General features: G+C 62.1%; 3 protein-coding genes across 9 annotated transcripts; all 3 read right to left on the bottom strand.

Annotated features, from left to right (window-relative positions):
* Positions 1-63: 63 nt before the first annotated feature.
* PAGR1 (PAXIP1 associated glutamate rich protein 1) lies at positions 64-4660 on the bottom strand. The gene is made up of 4 exons (XM_003281983.4): positions 4576-4660; positions 3467-3968; positions 3182-3264; positions 64-596 (listed from the first exon to the last, which is right to left on the bottom strand). The coding sequence occupies exons 2-4, from the start codon at positions 3946-3948 to the stop codon at positions 397-399; spliced, it is 765 nt and encodes a 254-aa protein (XP_003282031.2). The 5' UTR covers positions 3949-3968; positions 4576-4660; the 3' UTR covers positions 64-396.
* Positions 4590-8381, bottom strand: PRRT2 (proline rich transmembrane protein 2). Of its 3 annotated transcripts, XM_030798371.1 has the most exons (4): positions 8142-8381; positions 6533-7476; positions 5999-6131; positions 4590-5835 (listed from the first exon to the last, which is right to left on the bottom strand). In XM_030798371.1, the coding sequence occupies exons 2-4, from the start codon at positions 7409-7411 to the stop codon at positions 5825-5827; spliced, it is 1023 nt and encodes a 340-aa protein (XP_030654231.1). In that variant the 5' UTR covers positions 7412-7476; positions 8142-8381; the 3' UTR covers positions 4590-5824. The 3 variants fall into 3 exon arrangements, with proteins under 3 accessions (XP_030654231.1, XP_030654216.1, XP_030654224.1); XM_030798356.1 differs by having other exon boundaries at positions 4592-6131; XM_030798364.1 differs by having other exon boundaries at positions 4592-6131; positions 8114-8308.
* A 920-nt stretch (positions 8382-9301) lies between these two features.
* Positions 9302-14393, bottom strand: MAZ (MYC associated zinc finger protein). 5 transcript variants are annotated; one of them, XM_030798241.1, is made up of 7 exons: positions 14299-14393; positions 13577-13663; positions 12644-13494; positions 12179-12242; positions 11730-11901; positions 10708-10931; positions 9302-10392 (listed from the first exon to the last, which is right to left on the bottom strand). In XM_030798241.1, the coding sequence occupies exons 1-6, from the start codon at positions 14332-14334 to the stop codon at positions 10729-10731; spliced, it is 1413 nt and encodes a 470-aa protein (XP_030654101.1). In that variant the 5' UTR covers positions 14335-14393; the 3' UTR covers positions 9302-10392; positions 10708-10728. The 5 variants fall into 5 exon arrangements, with proteins under 5 accessions (XP_030654101.1, XP_030654121.1, XP_030654106.1 ...); XM_030798246.1 differs by lacking the exon at positions 10708-10931 and having other exon boundaries at positions 9319-10392; XM_030798257.1 differs by lacking the exon at positions 14299-14393 and having other exon boundaries at positions 9319-10392; positions 13577-13929.
* Positions 14394-14785: the final 392 nt, after the last annotated feature.

Raw genomic sequence — 14785 nt, 5'->3', positions numbered from 1 at the left:
CAGTTCTGCCTCTCCCTTCAAGTGGGGCCTAACTGTTGAGCTACAGCCATAGCCCCTCCTTTGAAGAGATGATAGCTCTGCATCTTTTATTTCAAGACTCAGAAAATTCAGTCCAGGTCTCTGAATGGGTGTTCAATAGAAAACACACATTCACACACTCCCTATATAGGTGTTCAACAGAAAACACACACACACACTCTCTCTACAGATGTTCAATAGAAAACACACACATACACTCTCACACTCTCTCTCTCTCTTCCTCTTTCCCGCAACGTGCTGTTTGGGAGCTTGAGGTTTCTCTCTTCTTCCTAAGCTTCTCAGTGTCTGGGCTGGGGAAGGAGGGCCCAGGCTCCAGCAGGTACGGACACTGCACCCTAGAGGCAGGAGCAGCGGGAGTCAGTATTTCCGCTGCCGAGGGAAGAGACCACTCCCGGAGGATCGGAGTGGGGGGCTGGCAGGGCTGGGGTCCTCTGAGTCCAGGCTGAAGAGGTCCCTCCCGGTACGAAGGATCTGCTCCTCCAGCTTCTTGTGTCTCTTCATGTCTGACAGCACCTTGTCCAGGCGGGCCTCCCGTTTCTGGCTCCGGGCTGAGCTTCCTGGAGAAGGGGAAGGTAAGATACACGGAAGGGATGGAGGTGGTGTGCACCAGACCTGCCTGGACCTCACTCATCACTTGGGGAGCTGGTTAAACATGCAGGTCCCCAGGTCTCTGTCTTGGAGGACCTGAGGTTCAGGGTTGGACCTCAGACGGTGAGCAGCAAAGATCTTGATTGACAGGAAGGCACAGGTAATGTGAAGAACAGGGAGGAACATACCGGGCAGGGGAATGGCAAGGGTAAAGGCCCCAGGACAAGAACAGAGTTCTGTTCAAAGAAGAGTGCAGGCCGGGCATGGTGGTTCACGCTTGTAATGCCAGCACTTTGGGAGGCCGAGGTGGGCGAATCACGGGGTCAGGAGTTCGAGACCAGCCTGGCCAACATAAAAAATTAGCTGGGCGTGGTGGCGGGTGGCTGTAATCCCAGCTACTCGGGAGGCTGAGGCAGGAGAATGGCTTGAACCCCGGAGGTGGAGGTTGCAAAGAGCCAAGATCACGCTACTGCACTCCAGCCTCGGGGACAGAGCTAGACTCTGTCTCCCCGGAACCCCCCCACCAAAAAAAAACAGTGCAGAGAACTGGAGGTGGCGGAAAAAGTGCTTGGATTGTCCTTTGACGTGCTCTTTCCTGGCAAGATGGAATCCCTTGGAAAAGTTTAAGTGGAAAAGTGACATGATTTATGGCTGCGCGCAGCGGCTCACACCTGTAATTCCAGCACTTTGGGAAGCTGAAGCAGGCAGATCACTTTAGGTCAGGAGTTCAAGACAAGCCTGGCCAACATTTCGAAACCCCCTCTCTACTAGAAAATACAAAAATTAGCTAGGCATGTTAACATGTGCCTGTAATCCCAGCTACTCAGGAGGCTGAGGTAGGAGAATCGCTTTAACCCAGGAGGTGGAGATTGCAGTGAGCCAAGATCATGCCACTGCACTCCAGCCTGAGCAACAGAGAAAGACTTCGTCTCAAACAAAAAAAAAGTGACATGATTTATATTTTAAAAGGTTCATCTGAATTGCAGAAACTGGAAGCAGGGCCCAGTTAGGAGCTACTGCAACTATCCAGGCAAGAAAGACAGTGGCTTGGATGGGGATGTGGTGTTGAAAGTGGGGACTAGGCCGGGCGCGGCGGCTCATGCCTGTAATCCCAGCACTTTGGGAGGCCGAGGCGGGTGGATCATGAGGTCAGGAGATCGAGACCATCCTGGCTAACACGGTGAAACCCCGTCTCTACTAAAAATACAAAAAAATTAGCCGGGCGTGGTGGCGGGGGCCTGTAGTCCCAGCTACTCGGGAGGCTGAGGCAGGAGAATGGTGTGAACCCGGGAGGCAGAGCTTGCAGTGAGCGGAGATGGCGCCACTGCACTCCAGCCTGGGTGACAGAGTGGGACTCCTTCTCAAAAACAAAAAAAAAAAAAAGGAAAAGAAAGTGGAGACTGGCAGAGGTACTTGGAAATGTACATCTTATAGCTACCAAGACTTGCTGCTGGTGTGAATGTTCAGGTAAAAGAGAGAGAAATCAAGAATGGCTCTAGGCTGGGTGCAGTGGCTCACGCCTGTAATGTCAGCACTTTGGGAAACCAAGGCGGATGGATCACTTAAGTTCAAGAGTTCAAGACCAACCAGTCTGGGCAACACAGCAAGACTCTGTCTCTCCCCCCACCAAAAAAAAAAAAAAAAAAAGAAAGAAAAGTAAAAAAGGCATGACTCTGAGGGTAAATTCTAGGGAGGCATGTGGGGTGGGAAATGGGGCCACTGGTGTGATTAGAGGATGTACATGGTAGTAGAGGGATGTGGATCTAGATAATATTGAAAGGCCAGGACTTGGACTTCTGGGAATGGAAAACATGATAGAATTATCTGTAATTTTCCAGAATCAATGACTAGTTTTTTGTGCTTTTTTTTTTTAAAGAATTATCTATAATTGTGTTGAGAAGGAGTCTCACTCTCTCACCCAGGCTGGAGTGCAGTGGTGTGATCTCAGGTCACTGCAACCTCCACCTCCCGGGCTCAAGCGATTTTCCTGCCTCAGCCTCCTGAGTAGCTGGGATTACAGGCACCCGCCACCATGCCCGACTAATTTTTTGTACTATAATTGTCTCTTGAAGACAAGGGGCCAGGCGCATTGGCTCATGCCTGTAATCCTAGCACTTTGGGCCGAGGTGGTCGGATCACGAGGTCAGGAATTCAAGACCAGCCCGGCCAACATGGTGAAAGCCTGTCTCTACTAAAAATACAAAAATTGGCCCGGCGTGGTGCCATGCGTCTGTAATCCCAGCTACCCGGGAGGCTGAGGCAGGAGAATTGCTTGAACCCAGGAGGCGGAGGTTGCAGTGAGTCAAGATCGTGCCATTGCGCTCCAGCCTGGGGGACAAGGGCAAGACTCCATCTCAAAAAAAAAAAAAAAAAAAAGGAAGACAAGGTAGTAATCTAAGTCATAAAGATGATGGTGCTACTGGGTGAATACTCTCTCCTGCGCTGTAAGTTGTGTGGCAGCTGAGGCAGCAAGCAAAAGCCTGTAGGGGCGCCGATCTTGGGTAACTGAGCCGAGGCCCATCACCTCCCCCAGCTGTCCCCTCTTCGTTTGTACCTGGGGTGCGTCTCCGGTCAATCAGGGAGTCCTTTGGTGTCACTGGCTCATCATCAAAATCAAATTCCGTGGGCATGTGTGGTCTGGGACAGGTGAACAGAGTGAAGGGTGAGGGCGGTCCTCCCTCCCACCCACACGTATGCTTCTCCCCTGCCCGTTCCTCCTCCCCCGCTGGCTTCCCTCCCTCCACTTTCAAAGGTTCCAGGGTCCCGCATTTTCCCCTCCCTATTTCCTCCCGCCATCAGGGGAGCAGCCTCGGGACAAGGTGTAAGGGTGTGCCTTTACTTTTCCTCTTCCTCTTCTTTGGCCTCCGGCTCCTCATCGGATCTCTCCTCTTCGCTCTGGGCCTCCGGCGTGGGAGGCCGGCGGGGCAGGATCTCGGCTTGCAGCTCCAGGGTACCGCGGGCAGCCAGCAGTTCATAGAGCCGCTGGATTTCGGAGGGCGGAGGCATCCAGGGCTGCCCATCCGTGGGCAGCTCCACCTCCTCGTCGCTGCAGGGCACGCACCAGTCCTCGGAGTCCTCCTCGGCACGCTCTTCTCCCCCGGCGCTGGGGACTTCTCCCTGCGCCTCCTCGCTCCCGGACCCCTCACGCTCGGTCTCCTCTCGGCCTCCTTCCCCCTCGTCCTCGGCCTTACCGGCCGAGGCAGAGGGGCCTCCGGTATCCTCCACGGCCAGAGCCTGGAGGCCGGAGGTCACTTCCCCTTCTTCAGACAGAGGCGGTGCCGTGGTGGCCGCAGTGTCTCCATGGCCCCGAGCAAGGGACATAGGCCACTAGGGCAGGGACCCTGCGACGACAGATGTTGGAGTCCGAAGCCAGGGTCCCCCAGGGATCGGGCTCCCCTGGGGGTTCGGGACCGTCTCCAGCCAATCAGGCTCCCGCAGGGAACTCCGCGGCCAGACCGCCCGTCCCCGGGAGGGGGCGCTCAGTCCCCACCAAGAACCCCGCCCCGGGGATCGAGGTCCGGTACTCCGACGCTCCCGGGCCCCACAGAAACTTTCCGAAAGAGGGAAAGGGGGAAGAGAGGGACGGGCCGCTCTTCTCGCTTCCACGCCGCCCCTCTCCACACCTGGACGCGGCGCCCTGTCCCCAGACCTCTCAGTTGTGGGCCACGTCAAGTCAGATGCCGTACGCACCTGGAGCTAAGACCCGCCTCCCAGACTGCGCAGGGTCACACTACGCAGGCGCACAGAAATGGCGCGGGAGGCTCCGCTCTAGGCAAGGCTACTTGGAAGAGGAAAGCGAGGGAGGCTTGCACATGCGCGAGTAGGCGCACAGGCTTCAGCCCACAGTAAAGATGGCCACCGGGAAGGCGCATGCGTATACCACCCAGTAAGGTTCTGCCAGAAGAGAGGCAGCACCGCCGGGCCGGCGGGACGAACGCAGGAACTAACCGAGACTGGAGGCGTCTCATGCAGTCTCCGTTTATTGGTGTTTCAGACTCATGCAGCATCCGGCATACAAAAAGGGAGAAATCAGTTTGATAATAGCCTTTTTTTTTTTTTTTTTAAGAATTTTAGTGTTTTTTTTTTCCCCCGGTTTTTTTTTTTTTTTTTTTTTTAAGGAAAAAAAACCCGCCAAATCCGAACCGCGTTGTAGCTCGGTCCCCGCCTCCTCAGCGGGCTGTCGCGTGCAACAAACCTCCCCCGTCATCTTAGAAAATAATTATAGAGCGCGCCGCCCCGCCCTCGCTCCTGCCAGTGGGCGCTTTGGTCCTATCTTTTGGATTATTTCGTTACGAAGCACGTGAATGAATCTAGCCCCGACACCTTCAAGAAAGAAACTCGCGGACTGGGGTTGAAAAGCCCAGGTGGGCGGGTCAACTCCAGCTGACCTGGAAGGGTCAGCGCCGCGTCCCTTCCTTCTCCCCTGCGTGCGTTCGGAACCAGTGCTGGCCACCCTCACCCGAGTCCCCACACGAGGCCCGGCTTGCCAGCTCTGCGACCTGCAAGGCACCCTAGGGTGTCGGACCCTGGGTAGTCCCAGCAGAGAACAGTCCGAGCCCGGGGTTGGGGAGCCCTCTCCCAACACTGCTCCCCGCCCCCAAGCCTCATCTAAGTGCTGTCATTTTTGCAGAGTAAACGGTGACGGGAGGTTGGAGAAGAGGATGCTTAAGGGAGATGAGGAGGCAGGAGGAGGAAGGGGGCGGGACGTGGAGAGGAAAGGGGAGATGTTAAAGGGAAGAAAGAGAGGACTGAGGGTTGAGAGATGCCAAGACAATGAAAGTTGGGAGGAGGAGGCCAGGGTGGAGGTCCAGAGAATTTGGGAGGCTGGAAGAAGTGCAGGGAAGCCAGGAGAGATGCAGGGAGGCTGAGAGCGCAGAGCTGGGGAGGTGTTCAGGGAGGTTTCCAGAGTGCAGGGAGGTTTCCAGAAGTGCAGGGATAGGGGGCCAAGAGGCCGGAGGGGATGCAGGCATTAGTGCAGGGAGGTTGGAACCAGTGCAGGGATGAGGGAGGCCTACAGTTGGCAGAGGAGCCTGGCAAGATGCAGGAGCAGGACAGAAGCTGTAAACAAGGCCGCTCAGGCTCCCTTGGTCCTTAGGGGTGGGGGCCAGGGCCATCAGTTGGGCTCCCCCCAGGGGAGGTATGGGCCCAAGGCAGCTCCCAACAGGAAGAAAAGTCTTGGGATGCGGGGCAGAGCCCCTCACTTATACACTGTGGGAGAGGAGAGGGAAGGACAGACAGGGGGGAGGGGGAGACAAGGAGAGACAAAGGAGAGGTAAGGAGGACAGACAGGAGAGAGCAGGGGCAGGGGTTAGTAAAGCTGCCCTTGCCAACCCTTCCATTCCTCCCCTGCCTGTCCCAAGCCCCCACTCACCGCCTAAGTTGATGACGCAGGAGGCGATGATGATGAGGACTCCCCCCACCAGCGCCACGATGCTTAAGAGCTTGGCTACACGGCCCAGACGCTGGGCCCCGTCCACGTCCCCCTGCTGCAGGCTGTTCCGGGACTGGGGTTAGGGCGAGGGGTGGAGGCACATGGCCGGGGTCAGGAGAAGCCAGCCCAGAAGGGATCAGGTGGAAAAGTCATCCAGAAGAGAGAGAGGCCAGCCCCATAGATGGCGGGTAAGGGAGGAAGGAGGAGTGGAGGGGCAGGGGGAGGAGGGCACAGGTCAGCGAGGCTGTGTGACATATGTGTTTCCATATCCCTCCCACCCAAAGGGGCAGGGCAGTGGTGGCTTAGAGGGTTAGGTCCTAGGGAGAGGCAAACAAAGGCCCTGGAACTGGGGAGGTGGGATCCATGCAGAGAGGAGAGGGGAAGGAAGGCATGATTACTCCAGGGGCTCTGTTGCAGTGCTGGCGGGAAGCTGGGAGCCACAGCAGGCCTGGGCCAGGGTCCCATGGGGCTCACCATGACAGCATAAGCGAAGGCCACGATGTTGACAGGCCACATGGGGCAGAAGCAGGACAGGATGGCAAGGATGATGTAGTCCCGAGGTTTCTGGGTGCCTTCACCCCCCTCCACCCCAGGACCCGCCAGCTGGGAGCTGGGGTGGCGGCTCAGGCTACCTCGGGGAGATCCTGGATGCCCACTGTGCACCCTTCCCATTCGATCCTCCTCAACCAGCTGCTGCAGCACTCGGGGGGGAGCCCCATTGGCTGGGGGGGATTTTTTTGAGGGTGGTGAGTGAGGCTCAGGGGCTGGGCCCTCTTCCCCATCGCCAGCCTGCAGGGGCACCACTGCCCCATTCTCTTGCTTTTCCCCTACACTCTCAGACAGAATCTCAGGGGTGGGGTCCTCCTGGGTAGGGAGCTCTGGTTGAAGGGCTGGCTTGGGGGTAGGCTGGGAATCTGGCTGGGGGTCTGGCTGGGAAGCAGGCTCTGGGGCTGGTTCAGGTGGGGCTGCAGACTCCAGCCTGGACCCCTGGTCTGCAGTGGCCTCTTTGCTCACTTCTGGTTTGGACACTGTTTCTTGGCATGGGTCTTCAGGGCTGCAGTTGGCCTTTGATTCCCCTCCTGGGCTTAAGCTGAGGTCTGTGGCCTGGGCTGTTTCTGAGGCCCCAGACGGGGTCTCTATGGTTTCTGGAGCCAGCCCAGCCTTGGGCCCTGAGTCCACAAGGGCCGCAGTGGTGTCTGGGCCTGGCTGCGGGGCCTCTGGCTGGTCTGGTACCCCTGCTAGGACCTGGGGAGGGCCAGTTTCAGCTTCAGCATGGCCAGGCCCTTCGCCTGGCACCTCGGGACTCTTCTCAACCCCCTTCATCTCAGAGATCTCAGAGCTGCTGGCTGCCATCTTGAGATGGGAGAGGGGAGAGAGCCCCTATGGGGAGGATGGAATAGCAGAGACAGCGGCAAACCCTGGAAGAGGAGGAGATAGGCTTGGGGTGAGGAGGGAAGAGGGCGCTCAGCACTGCAGGCCCAGTTGGGCCACATTCCTGTCTCGGGGCCGGCCTTGCACTCCCTCTAGGGAGAGGAAGAAAAGTTGGGGTTTCCTTTGCCTTAGGGTGGGACATCCCTGGGGGAGGAGTGCTCTACTCAAAGTCTTCTGCTTGGAGAGCCCTGGGGAAGATTAACCCTTTTGTAAGCAGGACCTTCTCCAGGGTCTCTCCCTGGGTCCATCCAACAAGATCCAGACTCTCAGAACCCAGCACCCCAAATCAACGAGCTGTGCAAACAGCACTCCGACAGGCCGACTGGGCAGAGGACCCGACATTCGCATTCCACTTCCTCTGCATTCTCCCCTCCTCCCTGGGCTCCCAGGCGGTGCGGGTTTTCTTCCTGCGCGTTTAGGGCGAGGACGCTCCCGCCCCACTCTGGGGGACCTGATTATCTCCTCCGATCCCCTGTCAGCCCCTCTCCCGGGGCTTCCCTCGCCTTCGGTGGGCTGGCGCCTCCTCCCGATGGTTCAGCCCGCCCAGCACCACCACCAGCCCTCTAGACACCCGCATTCCCGTGCAGTCCGCCCGGCGTCGGCCGTCGGTCGGTCCACTCCTACCCGCAGCCTCAGTCTGCCCGGGTCTCACCTCGACGCCGGCCTCCGGACAGCTCCCGCTGCCGCTGCTGGCTTTTGCAGCAGCCGCAGCCCGGGAGGGAGCAAGTCAGCTAGGGAGGGAGGGAGGCGGCGGGTCTCCCTCCTCTCCCCTCCCGTGTGCTCATCCCCTCCTCTCCGGTCCCCTCCCCTACGCTCCGCCGCCGTCGCGCGCCGCCCCCGCCCCTCGCGAGCCTCCGGCCCCTCCCGCCAGCCCAAGGGAGCCACGCGTTACCCAGGCAACCGGCCCGAGGACCACTCGCGCCCCCTCCCTGCCCCTTCCCACGCGCGCCTCCAGGAGGGACGCCTCCATCCTAAGTCCCCGGCCCCTCCCGCCAACGGTCACCGGGATCCCTGGAAGAGACGGGGGTTTGGGGAAAACGGAGAGGGTTCTGCGAGGAGACGGGACCAGTGAGACAGGCAGGACCGGGTGGAGGCGCCCCTACGAGCAGGAGGAGGGCAAGGAAGATGGGGCAAGACGCGGGGATGCTGCGGAGGAGGAGCAGGGTGGGGTTTGGAGAGAATGGAGCCTGCAGAAAGGAGCCGCAGAAACTGGCGCTGGAAGGCTCAAAAAAGGGGCCCTGGAAAGGACGGAGCGGGGACAGGAAAGGGAATTCCAAGGGGCAGGAGGGGCCGGGCAGAGAAGCCCGTGTAAACACGGGGTGGCCCATGCCCAGGATGAGGGACAGGTGCAGCTTTCATTCTCTACCTCGCTGCTCCCAGTCCTAGGGCTCGGACTCCCCAGCCTTTCCGCAGCCGCATCCACCCACCATGGCCTCAGGGCCGTGACGCGCGCGGGGAGGGATGCGGCTGGGGGCTGAGCAGCGGCCATGGGGGCGGACGGGGGAGGGCGGCATTCCCGTCTGGCAGCTCTGTTTGGGTTTCTGACGGGGCCTCTTCAAACCTCCAGGGGCTATTCTGGGCCTGTCCGGGTCGGGAATTCCCCCAGAGACCTGGAACTTGCTCTCCACAGCCACAGCCTCGGCCCCGCCCTATGTCTGTGCTGCCGCCAGTAAGGCTGCCCCTGGGGAGGGCGGAGCCAGAACCCCACAGCCGCACAGGGCAGAGCAAGACTGGACTGACGGACACCAGGCCGAGAAGAAACCCTTCGGGGTGGGGGCAGTTGCTTAGTGAGGGCAATTCATTCAATCCAGAGCCAGAAACAGGATTTTATTTAAAATTTATTGTAATGGGGTCCGCGCAAAAGGAAGGGGTGGAGAGTGGGGTACATGCGGGGGTCACAGGAAAACGATGACATGGCCAGGGCCACAACTTCTTCTGTCGTGGGGAAGAGGGATGAGAAGACAAGACCAGGGCTGGAACTGGGGTGGAAGAGGGGAGGGGGACACTGGCTGCATTCCCCCGCCCCCAGGAAGCACCTCTAGGCCCTGGACCCCTCGCTCACCCTGGCCCCTAAGACTCCATCTCTTCTCTGCCTCTGGCCCTCCTGGCTCCTCCTTCTGCTCCCCTTGACTTTTTCCCCTGACAGATTCTCAAGTAGGACGATGTTCAGGGCCTGACCCCAAACCCCCACAACCACCTTATGAAGGTACAACCTTTGCCGGCCCTGCTTCTGCCCCTCCTCAAACCTCACCGCTTTCCCTCTCTGGGACAGCTCTGATCCCCCTCCTTCCTCTCCTCCCTCCCCCTGGAAAAAAAAAAAAAAAAAGGAAAAGAAAGCACCAACTCCCCGGGGAAGGGCTGCAGACAGCAGGGGGAGAGAAGAGGACCGTCGAGGGAAGAGGCTCACAAGTCCCTGGGAAGACAGGGCATGGGCTTACAGAGAGGAAAGGGAGTACGGGCAGTGGCTGCTCGTGTCCTCTGCCACCCCTGCCCACTGTCCAGGGGACTTCAACACAACCGAGGGGACAGGTTTGTGTGGGGTCAGGTCTGATAGAAGAGAGGAGCAGGAGAAACAAATCGTTAAAACCTAGCGAATTCCCCTAAGAAAACATTTCTTCCTCGTTTCCTTCTGGAGGCTCCTTGGTTGGTGGGGAAATAGGAGTTGGTGGGAAAAGAGGGGGGAGAGGAGCCTGTACCAAGGGACTCTACTCCATTCTCCCCTCTCCCCCGCAACCAACTTGGAGCTCACCAGGGTTGGGAGGGAAGTGGCTGAGAGCTCACAGGCACCCCCTCCGCCCCCGAGAGGGAGCCCACAGCTGTGGGAGGGGCTGCTACTGCTGCTGCCGCCGCCGCCGCTGCTGCCGCCGCCGCTGCCGCCGCCATTGGACAAACCTCACCAGTACCTGCACACGAGAAACACCACGGATCACAGTGTGATCTGAATGGCAAGAGCCTTGCCCTCACCCCACACCTTCCCAGCCTGCTTCCCCTGGGACACAGCCGTTGCTCACTTCCTATCTGGTCCCCAGAGGCCTCAGCCTGCATCCTCACCCAGACAGAGCAGTTCTCCTCAAGAATCCTCCCTGTGCCCAGAAGTCTTCCTAGCCTGAGTGGTACATGGGCATCCCTCGCCTTCCTGAGATCCCCTATTGGGCCCTTTGAGCCCCCTTGTCCCCCACACCCCCCATCCCGCCCCCCAGCCATGCCCCACGCCTTGCCTGGTGGGTGCGGGGTCCCCCTCAGCAGGTGGGCTGTGGCTGGGGGGCGTCTCCCGGGACAGGAGGGGCGGCCCCCCCCAGATGGGTCTGCATGTGGCCGGCCAGCTGGGCAGGGGTCTTGCAGTGCACGCTGCACAGCTTGCACAGGATGCGGTCAGCCCGCGGGGCCTGGAGCCCGTGGTCCTTCACCGCGTGGATGCGCAGGTATGCTGCCGTGGTGAAGCCTATTGGGGGGTGGATTGGGATGGGGCGGGGGTCAGCCAGGCGGAGACCCCAGAGACGGGGCTGATCTCCTAGGCGGGGGATGCCCTCCTCAGATGGCCCTGTCCTCCTCCCACGGCATCCTTGGTAGCCTGGGGCCAACTGCTCTGCTGGGGCTGGTAGGCACAGCCCTTCCCTGAGCCTGGGGCCTGGCTTGCGTGGTGCCCGCTTCTCAGCCTTGGTACCTACAAAGCTCACTCCCCATGGCCGGGAGACCTCTCCCAGGATGACAGGACACTGACTCCTAGCCACTTGCAGGGTTGACCCTCAGCAAAGACGGCTGTGTCCCCTTCCCTCCCGTGCCCCGCAGTCTCAACCCACTTAACCGGTGAGTCTGACTGAAGGCAGCTTTCTCTGCTACCCGTGCACGGTGCGTGCTGGTAAAGCCCGGCCCGTGTACTCCACCTGCCCCAGGAGCTGGAGACAAGACCTTGTGGCTGCGCGGCGGAAACCTTGCCTTGTGACCCCTAGAACTGGCTTTCTTGACTACTTTTTCCCCAGAGCAGCCAAGTTCCACTCCTGCTCTCTCCACACATGACCAGGAGGTTCAACCTCTCTGGCAGATCATCTCCTCCAGCCAGGACTTCTTAGAGTCTAACGATGTTCATTCAGGTGTCCCCCCGCTGCTCCCTTGACCTCTTGGAGAAATCTAGACGCCACGAGCTCTTGGCTACAGCACCCTTAGCCCGTATCCGTGGCAGGGCGTCTGGCCAGGCACCCACCCTCTGCCCCTGGCCCTCCCGGCAGCCTTCGGCATGTACCTTTGTTGCAGAGCTCACAGACATGGTGAGGGCCCTGGCTGTGCACCTTCATGTGGTCCGAAATATAAGCCGAGCTCAGCATCTTGCCACACACGTGACATGGCACCTTCTCCTCGTGTCGTACTGTGTGCGCCCGCAGCCGATCCTTCGTGGCGAAAGCTGCCTCACATTTCTGGGGAGGGGGGAGGGGCGTGGGGGGTGTCACAGGAGAGTTAAAGCTTGGCGGGCTGGGGAGCGGGGAGCAAGAGGTTAAAGGAATCAGAGCCTTGGGGATCTTTGATCTGTAGGAAATGGGAGTGACATGATGAGGCCTTGAAGAAGGGATGAGAAAATGGAGTGAAAAGGCAAAAAGAAGAGAGAGAAAAAGGGGGTCTGAGAGGCTGAACTCAGACAGCTACCATGAGGATCAAAATCATGAAAACCAGGACAGGAGGAGGCGGGTTTCCTACCTCACATTTGAAGGGCCGTTCTGTTGAGTGCACTTGTCTGACGTGACTGTTGAGGTGATCCGGCCTGGGGACACGTTGGGGTTGGGGTTAGGGCGGAGGTGGTGCGCCCCAAATCCACCAAACTGCACCACAGGTCTTTCCGAGGATCCCTGCGCCTCCGCCCGGAGCCCAGGCCGTCACAGCGCCACTTCAGCAGGAAATCCCTCCCCTGGAGCCCAGCCGCCGCCGCCGCCGCCGCCGCCTCCTCCCACGCGAAGCTTCCGTCAACCCCAAGGCCCACCTCCTCGACAAAGGACCACCCCTTGCTCCCTGGTAACCGGGAGAGGCTACCTCCCTCCGCCCTGGGAGGGGCTCCCCTTCCCCAGCCTCAGCAGCCACCTCCCTCCCCGCCAGCCACGGCCAGGCCACCTCCGTCGCGTCCCTCCCTCCCCATGGCCTAGCGGGCGGCCGAGGCCCCGTGCACACCGGGAGAAGCTCTTGCCACAGTGGGAGCAGTTGTAGGGCTTGTGCACAGCGCCGTCATGTGAGCGCACGTGGTAGCTCATGCGGTCCTTGCGCTTGAAGCGCTGCTGGCACACCGGGCACTGGTAGGGCTTCTCGTCCGAGTGCGACAGCTTGTGTCGGTTCAGGTGGTAGACGTCGCGGAAGGCCTTGCCGCACATCTCGCAGGCGTGGTTCTTCCGGATGCGCTTCCCCGAGGCGGTTGTGGTCACCACGCCACCCGCGGCCACTGCGGCAGCGCCGCCGCCGGCACCCGCCTCTCCCCCTCCCCCGCCGGCTCCGCTCAGCTGGGGAACGCTCAGGAGGCTCAGGGGCACCATGGTTGGCATCTTCATAGCACCCGAGGGGACCCGGCCGGCCTTGGCTCCCGTGTGGATGGCTTCGTGCCTCCGGAGATTGTAGCCGTTCTTGAACTCCTTGGCGCACAGGGCGCAGATGTAGGGCCCCTTGCTCTTTGTCTTCTTCTCCAAGGCAGACGCGACCGGGGCCACGGCGACCGTCGAGGTTGGGGCTACGACGGCGGTGGCCGCCGCCGCGGCGATGGTGGCGGCGGAGGCGGGGGGCGCGGCCTCGGCCGCGGGCGCCGACACGGGCGGGGGTGGCGGAGGGGGCGCCGGAGGCTGCTTCAGGGCCGCTGTGTCCACCGTGGAGGCGGCGGCAGGGGTCGGGGGCGCGGCAGCGACGGCGGCAGCAGCGGCGGCAGCGGCCGCAGCAGCCGCGGCGGACTCCTGGGCGGCGGCGAGCACGGGGAGCAAGTCCACCTGGAGGGGCTCGGCCGCCGGGGCCTGGGGCGTGGGCGGGGGCGCCGGCGCGGCCTGCGGAGACAAGGCGCCGAGTGGGCCGCGGGTGCGGGCGGGCGCCCCCCTAGCCCGGGCCGCCGCGGCCGGCCCTACTCACCTGGAATGGACTCTGGGCGCAGCCCTGGGAGGCAAAGAAGCGGGACTGGAGCTCAGCCCCGACCTGCAGGGGGTTCTGGGCGTGACCCTGAGGTGGCGGGAAGGAGTTCATGAGGCCGCCCACCCCCCGGGAGTCCAGGCCCAGCACGGGGAAGGGGGGGGCCAGCAGCGTGCAAGGAAACACCGGGAACATGGCCTCGGCCGCAGCGGGGCCCCCGGGGCTCAGCGGGGGCCGGGGGCGCGGGCCGCGCGGGGCCCGGGCTCGGGGCGCCGCCCCCGGCCGGCCGGGCTGGGCCGCGCCGAACGCATGGCCCGCGGGCCGCCCCGCCGCCCGCGCACCCCGGCCGGCGGGAGGGAGGGAGGGAAGGAGGGCGCCTTGCGGGCCGCGGAGCGCCGCGGCGACGGCGGCGGCGACGCCCCCTGGGTGGGGGCGGGAGGCCCCGCGGGGCCGGGACCGGGGGCGGGGGCCCGGGCGGCGGCGGCGGCGGCGGCGGCGGCGGTTGGAGCCTGGCGGGGCGGGGTGGGGGGAGCGAGGGAGCAGCCTCGGCCCCCGCCGCGCGCGCGCCCAGCCGGCGCCTCGGGGAGGGCGGGGGAGGGCGCGAGGGAGGGAGGGGGACAGCTGCGCGCGCACCGGGCGCGCGGGGGGGGGGGTGGGACGGGAGGGAGGGCGGGCAGGAGGGGGTGTGGGCAGGGGGGTGGGGGCGGGGGGGAGGGGGTTGTTACCTGGAAGATGAAGCTGCTCCAGTTGCTGGGATCCATGGCGGAGGGAGGGAGGGAGGGAGGGAGGTGGCTCGCGCTCACCCTGGGGCGGGAGGAGGAGGAGGCGGCGGTGGGGGAGGGGGAACCCGGGGAGGAGGTGCGCGGGGCGGGCAGGAGGGGGGAGGTGGAGGGTGGGGGGAGCGGAGCACACTGCGCGCGGGGAGGGCGGGCGGGGGGCGCGAGGACACACAAGAGGCTGGAGCGGGCGCGAGCGCTAGCGCGAGCGCGCGCGTGGCCAGCGGGAGGGGCAGGCGCGAGAGGGACTCTGGCGGGAGGAGGGACGGGGGAGCCACCCAGCAGCCTGAGTCGCCCCGAGCGCGAGACCCCTGAGACGGCTGCTGATTGGCTGACGATGGCGCAGGTGGTGGGCGCGCGGGAGACGGGGCGGCTTCTCTCCTCTTCCCCCCTCCAACGATTCCACCCCCCCTCCCTCCGCCAGCGGCCGTTATTT

Source organism: Nomascus leucogenys, chromosome 2, assembly GCF_006542625.1.
Source record: "Nomascus leucogenys isolate Asia chromosome 2, Asia_NLE_v1, whole genome shotgun sequence".
Lineage (NCBI taxonomy): Eukaryota > Metazoa > Chordata > Mammalia > Primates > Hylobatidae > Nomascus > Nomascus leucogenys.
Note: the sequence above shows the minus strand (reverse complement) of the source record. Positions and strands in the feature narration are given on the sequence as shown.